The sequence below is a fragment of the Varanus komodoensis genome, unplaced genomic scaffold (genome assembly GCF_004798865.1).
Source record: "Varanus komodoensis strain SLA01 unplaced genomic scaffold, ASM479886v1 scaffold15, whole genome shotgun sequence".
Classification (NCBI taxonomy): Eukaryota; Metazoa; Chordata; class Lepidosauria; order Squamata; family Varanidae; genus Varanus; species Varanus komodoensis.
Genome location: NW_025335440.1, coordinates 19,428,331 through 19,435,591, shown reverse-complemented (window position 1 = coordinate 19,435,591; position 7,261 = coordinate 19,428,331). Strand labels below are relative to the sequence as shown.

Here is a 7,261-nt window from a genome sequence, read left to right as displayed (position 1 = left end):
TGGTATTCTATTTTGGCTCTTAATATTACCTCTAACTATGAAATCCAAAGAAGATGCATGCACACATGGGGGAAACCACTGTTTTCATTATAGCAGTTTATGTTGCCAAAGAGCCAAGCCATGATTTGTTTAAAAAAGAAAATGAAACCATAGCCAGTCACTTTAGCAATGTGAATGTTCTTATTAAAAGAAAAAAAGGATAACTTTGCTAGGGAACGTTAGCGTTCACACAAGATGCCAGTTAAGGTTTTCCTTCATTTATACTTCAAATATGACACCAACATCGTTTTCATGGCTAGTATGATAATGATAGTGTTTTCTGAACCCTTTTGTCAGAGTCTGGAAAAGAGGGAGTGCTATTTTAAATCTTTGATCCTTGTCTGTCTTTTATTATTCATAATTACTACACTTGGTGTTTTTTTTTAAACCCATTCTTCAGCTTTAGTTTTCCCCAGGTCACAATTTCTAAACTTGATTTTGACTGTTGGATAAGTGTTAAATTTAGTAACATGAATGGTACTTGATCACAGCAGTCCAGCTAATTCATATTACAGTTCATAATTACCATATCCTCCTCTTTGGACTTAGTAGCTTGTTGGCTCATGGAATAATGATTTGTTAAAGCTCTAATTTCTTCCTGTCTGTTGTACTTCATGCCTCTGGTTATCCACAACCATGGTTTTAAATCTGAAGTGTTAGAAATTATAATGCAATATATCTTTTCAATTCACTGCCTAGAAGAGAGCATGAATATCTCAAGTTGCCTTAATTGCTTTCCTGCAGCAACAGATCACTTCAAGGTGGCCTTTATCTAGACCTTTGTGGTTGTTCCGTCACATACATGGAATTTTGACGTGAGCAGCCAGTTCCATTCATTTTAATGGAGGGGTGGAGAAACCTACTTGCATAAAAGCAGGGCATAGTCAATGGAGAACAGAGGGCTCTGTGCCAAAAGCTCCTGGGTTGCCAAATTTCAGTGCCAAATTAGGTGGTGTGGCAGGAGGAGGCAGGGCTGTGGCCTCCACTGCGTTCTGGAGCAACTGCAGAAGTTGCGCAACCATCTTCTAGGTGCTGGTAGCGATGGCATGGATCAGGCTGGATGGAGGGTTTGTGGTAGTACCTTCCAAAGCCCCAGCTAAATGAGCTAAGAAAATCATCACGACTGACTCTTCTGGGATAATTGCAACCTCGTGTTTGGGGACTCTCCTATGCACTTTCCAGGGCTAATGCAAGTGGGTGCTGAGCAGGTTTCTGAATGTGCCAGTAAGGTGCTTGGAAGCTTCTGGCGGGGGGGGGGGGGGTCCTACCTGAGCTGCTACAATGGGCCCTTGTCTTGTTTGGGAGTTGCTGATACCCTCTCTGCTCCACTTGAGCACCATCATCCTGGATGGTCTGAAAGTGGCACTACAGCTACTTGCTTAGTAACTGAGGAGACCAACAGGATTCTCTCTGGTCCATATCTATAAAGAAGAATGCCAAGTTCCCTAGCTGGGCTGGGCTGTCTGTGCTGCTCCCCGACTGCCTTATTCCCTTGAGTGCCTGCCGCTCAGGCTTGTCCACCAGAATTCCCAGGCCACCCAATGGGCCATAACAGTGGTGTGTTTTTCCTCCCTTTGGTAGCCTTTTGCAAACTGCTCATCTCTGCCCCAAAAACTGCTCCAATGCAAAAATTTGTCACCGGCACTAAGTTCTTTTGCAAGTGAATCAGAGGGAATGGACTGCAACCCTATAGACACTCACCTGGAACTAAACCCCCCTGCTCTTGGTGGGGTGCACTTGTAAGCAAACATGCATAAAGAGGATGCTGTTGCTAACAGAGTGTATTTGGGAACTTTAACCTGCGCATTTGAGAGCTGATGTCAGGCCCATAATTTGATGTGGAGGCAACTGGGAGGCAGATTTGGTATTTCAGTGCTGCTTTGTTAAATTCCACGTGATGAAATTTTTGTCTAACAAATGAGAGCTGCAACATCTGTGCTTGTTAAACGATATTGTTCAAAAGCAAGCTGTTTTAAACTAGTACAGCTGTAAGCATAATAAAAACCATGAAGGTATGGGATATTTTATGAAAATGTTTAATTCAACTGTTTCTTTGGAATGTAGTAGTCATTGTCTGGAAATTTAAATTACAATTCAATCCTACTTTTTTTTTTAATGCTACTCAGTGTCCGAGAATACAAACGTCATTTAAAGTTAAGGCTTTGCTGTTCATTTTGAAATAACAATTTAAAAGTGTCATATTGTCATAGAAAATAAAAAATTTCTGTAAAAAAATTTGCACAAAATTTTATGATGTTACAAAACATGAAGCAATAATATACCAGTAAAATGAAATCATTTTACTACAGAAGACTTTTATAGTTTTTTGATAAAGAAAAAATATGTTATTTTACACTTTCAAAATTATGAAACAATCTAAAACAATATAAACTGAACATTTTGTAACACTGCCTTTACAAATTAATAACTTTATAAACATATAATTTTTAAATATATTTATCAGTGCAAGATATTTTTTCCATTTAAAGTTGCAGTATCATTTTTTTTCTTTGCTGAAGGGCAGATTTCATTCAATTCTAGTTTGAAGAAATTGAGTTGTTAATGTTCTTTTCTAGGACTAAGCAGCTACACTGATGGGGTTTCCTAGTTCTATTCATACGAATAGCACTCTGGCTCACGAAACTCAAATATCGATGCTGGAATTACATCCGTCCTGTACTGGGTAATTTTCATGTAACATTGCTTTTTCCGTGATATCACTGTGGCCTGACATCATGTCCTCCTACAGGGATTTATTGGTTCACATAGCAGATTTTAGGACAGCGATACAGGGAGAAAGGATTGGATGCCCAAGCACTGCTCTTGGGTAACTCCATTTGTTTCTGTGGTGTTGGCATCTGTTGAAACAAATGAAGAATACATAGCAGCAATGTCTGGTGGATTTCAGCCAAAACCTTTGCTGTTCCAACTAGAACAAAACAAATTGCTAACCCCACATCCATTTAAACAAATTGAAATGTTTCTCAAATAAACTTAGTTAGGCTTCTGGGAATGGGGTTTTTCCTTTCAGCTGGGAATGTGGGAGAAGATATGCAGAGCCTATTTATGCCTATGTATTCCGAGTTGTCATCTGTGAGCTACTTGCGATGTTACTTTCTTCACATATGCAGTTAAGATCCATGCAAGGTGGTTGCAACATTGTGCCCACTTCTCTGGACATCAGTCCCACTGAATATAGTGGGCTTTTTTATGAGTACACATTCATAGCTTAGTACTGCTCAATCAGGGTTGGGGAACTTGTGGTCCTCCAGAATTTGTTAGACTACAACACCCATCGTCCCTTACGATAGCGTCTGCTGGCTACAGCTAACATGAGCTGCAGTCCAACAAAACTTGGAGGGTCAAGGATTCCCACTCCTGTGTTGGATAGAAAGTGAACATGTCACTTCTGGTCTCTATACAATTCCTAGCACAGTATTTTTGGCACTAGATATTAGAGAATGTACTCCACTGAGATGGAGGGGAGTTTGCACATCATGCTAATCACTTGTTTTGTAGTGCCACAATATGATTACTTACATCTGTGAATTAGCTGTCACAGATAAAACTTTCACATTATCCAGCGACAACTCCAGCAGAATGCTCTTCGATGGAGACCGTTCATAGATTTAACTAAGAGTCAGCAACAGTTGAATAATCAAGGACAGGTTGTGGCTGAGGGGTAAAGCACACACACTGCAGGCAAACAGCTTCAGATTAATTTCTCAGCACTTTTAGTTGCAAAAGCAACTTGTACAGGAAGGCTAGGACGGCTCTTTCTTGCCTTGAGGCCTGGGGACATAGCCAGGTCTCAGCTAGATGAACCAACGGCCTGACTTAGTAGAAGGCAGAAGCATGTGTGTGAACAAGTCCTTTTTCAAAGCCAAGCATTTGACTCATTGATTCTGGACTTTTGCCAAGCTCATGTCTTTGTAATGAACTCTATCCTTCTTAAATGATATCTGCATTCATTTGAATCACAGATCTTAAAATGACTGTGTGACAAGCAGCCCCCAAGGAAGAACCAATAATTACATGATGCAACTAAATATTACATGCAACAAGGGCAGGAGAAATTTATTTGAGCTTGATCTTTTTGGAATAATTAACCAGAGTGTTCCAATTATAGTGGAGGTTGGGGTAACTATATTCTGATTTGCAAGCTCTTTTTGCCAAGGATTTTTAAGGTGAATATTTAAATTGAAAACATCCTTCTTTGGGTGATAACTCATATTGACAACAACCAGAACAAAACCTAGGTTTCAGAAATTTGTTCTTTGGTGGCTACATCAACTGACTATGGAAGGGTGCATTTGATCAAAATATTTACAATGCAGACCTGAGGAGGCAAAATTACCATGTGTTGATTTGCCCCCTTCTGAAATTTAAGACCTTATCTGTGACTTTTGGAGAACAATTCAATTCCTAAATGCATTGCATCAGTTATCAAGTAATTTATGTAGACATTCTTTTTCAATATTAAATCAAATGCACATGAAAAAGAAATACAAAAATCGTAGAGACAAGGGCTCTGTTTTAGCCAATGAAAGAAGCATCTGGTGCCCAATTCCCACGTGTAAGAATCTGGCTTGAAACATTCTTCCCCTAAGAATGCTACTGGGATTCATTCTGCCATATTTTATTCCACTTCAGGGTTAGCATTTTATATGCTTTTTAAAAAGCAAACCTGTTGTTGGAAGAAGCCAGCACAGCACCATCTATTTGTAGCAGCATCGGTGTAACCCTAATTAGCATGAATGACTTATACATAGAGATAATCACCTTTAAATTAGATATCAGGGCTAGTAAATGGCAAGAATGTTCTTTGCTTGAAACAAGAAAATCCTCATCTCAATTAATATGAATGCTGTGTAAAGAATTCAGACTTATCTCATGGCTTACTAAAGGAAGAAAAAAGGATACTGTTACTTTATGATGTTAACAGGAAACCCAAAGTTCAACTTTGGAGAGTAAAGAAGTTTCCCTTACTTTAACAAAACAACAACAAAACAAAACACAAAGTCTAATAAAATCCTCTTTGCCATTACCAGCAAATTAAAGCTGCAGTTTTCCTTTCCTTGGCAATGGCAAATGCTTATGTAACGATCTACTCAGTGAAAAAGAGAGGGAGAGCAAAAGAGAGAAAGAGAGCACTTATATTTGAAAATACATTCTATATGAAAGAACGATAAAAGGAAGAGGAAGAGGGGAAATATTGCAACTTTGTACAAAAATGGTCCAGAGACATAAAATTGGAATACAGGAGGTGGAAGGATCAAGCTGCTAAGTTGTCCAATTGTTTTAGCCCTTGCCTTCCCAAGGTTTACTTACACTAAAATATACTTTCTTGTCAGTGAGCCCTCCGGGGAAGTAATAAGGACAAGGACTTGAACTGGAGAGAGACAAAGCTGGAGTGAATGTTAACACAATGAGAAGCAGTACAAACAAAAAGGCACTTGAGAGGACATACACTAGCCAGTGCCAAGGATTTTTGCTTTGTTTCTGTTGCCGTTCCAGGCAGTACGCGCAGTTTGCCGGTTCTTTCTGGTTGATGGCACATATTTCTTGAATGGAATTCACAAGCACGAAGTTTAGTACAACACTGAGAAACACCAATAAAATTCTGACTGTATTGCTTGGTAAACAGGGCTGACACACTATACCAGTACTGACGTTGCAGTACCCTTTCCCCCCTCAAAAACACCCTAACCCTCCTTTGCCTATGCACAACACAAGCAATTATACACAAATACAGGTTCAGGAATCCATTAAGTTGTGGTTACTTTTCCGGGCACTGAGCTGCAGACAGCATGTCCATCCAAAGGACCCCCACCAAAATACACTTTGTGACAGCATCTTGGATTTTTGCACAGTAAAAAATAAATGTTATTTATCAAAGTAGGGGGTGGGTGGGAAGAAGGAAACAAAGCTGAGAAGGAAAGGAGGGAAGAAAGGAAAGGAAAGGAAAGGAAAGGAAAGGAAAGGAAAGGAAAGGAAGGGAAAAAAAATCATAAAAAAAGTAACACCCCCTCTTAAGTCAATCATACTTGGTCTCAACACCAGCATTTGATAATTTCAAATTAAGAGAGAAAACAGAAATAGACTGTACATGATTCAGATTGTTTAACACAGATTGTTGTCCATGTTTTAGTATATCTGTTACACTCACTGAAGCTCCTGAGAAAAGCTTGGCTCAGCGTCCTCAACGCAGTTTTCAGCCTGTACAGTAAAAGAAGATCCACAGTCCCCCAGCATAAGCTAGACAGATGTCCTTCCATCTCAATTCTCCGAAACTTCTTTAGCTGTTCCTATACCTTCATGCCTCTGAGTAAGTATTTTGTGTGTTCAGTTTATCCTTTTTCAATTTCACACCATCCACAAGTTCGAAATTGTAGTTTTCCAGTGCAGACAAGTTCCTATCGGACATCCCGTTGTGCCAACAGGCGCAGTACAGAATGACACCGCAGATGGCCCCCAGGAGCACCCCTAGCGCACTCATGGCGATGATGGTGATCAGAATGGGGTCGAGGGTCTTCAGCACGTTGCCAGGCTTCCTGGAGACGTTGTCATTGTAGGGCTTCCCAATTTCACGGTAATTGGGAGTGTAACCTGCAGCGGAAGAAAGAGCAGCTAATGTCACAGTGGTAGCTTCAGTGCTGACTAACTGTGGCTGAGACATTGAAGGAGGAATAAGAAGGATTATCTGGATGGAGGAACTTGTTCAGTCATGAATGTTTTTTATCCTTGTCTCTTGCCATAATTATTTATTAAACTATATACGCAGAAAAATTGTTCTGAAAATGACATTCTAAATGGTTCAAACCCTGCCCTGCTGTAAGAAACTAAGGAAAATACCCCTACCCTGTAGGATAAATCATGCCACACAAAAGAATGGATGCAAAATTCTCAAGCATGCATACTGCAGTTCAGATCTTGTGTTTTAGTGGGAAATTAAATCATCCATAGGCTGGAGTGTTTCATGGGAGAAACAAGATCTTTGTAAAATACATAGGGGCTTTTCTATTTGTTTGTTTGTTGCAGCTACTCCTGACAGGTCCTGATCAGGTGGCTGGAAGGAGAGGTAAAACTGCTGGAAACACAGGCTTTGGAATCCTGCTGTGCAGGAACAATGCCTGCTATATAAAGTTTTGCATCCTAACCTCTAATGAAGTTTTCCTTCAGCGTGAAAAGCCAATTCCACACATCAGAAACAGCAAGGTTC

The 7,261-nt window shown here is 39.9% G+C and overlaps 1 protein-coding gene across 2 annotated transcripts in view; it reads right to left on the bottom strand.

Annotated features, from left to right (window-relative positions):
* Positions 1-2,059: 2,059 nt before the first annotated feature.
* Positions 2,060-7,261, bottom strand: part of NRP1 (neuropilin 1) — a 152,959-nt gene continuing 147,757 nt past the window's right edge. For both annotated transcript variants that reach the window (XM_044424948.1, XM_044424949.1), the window contains exon 17: positions 2,060-6,648. In XM_044424948.1, the coding sequence (XP_044280883.1) occupies positions 6,356-6,648 (293 nt within the window). In that variant the 3' untranslated portion in view covers positions 2,060-6,355. The remainder of the gene's footprint in view (positions 6,649-7,261) is intronic.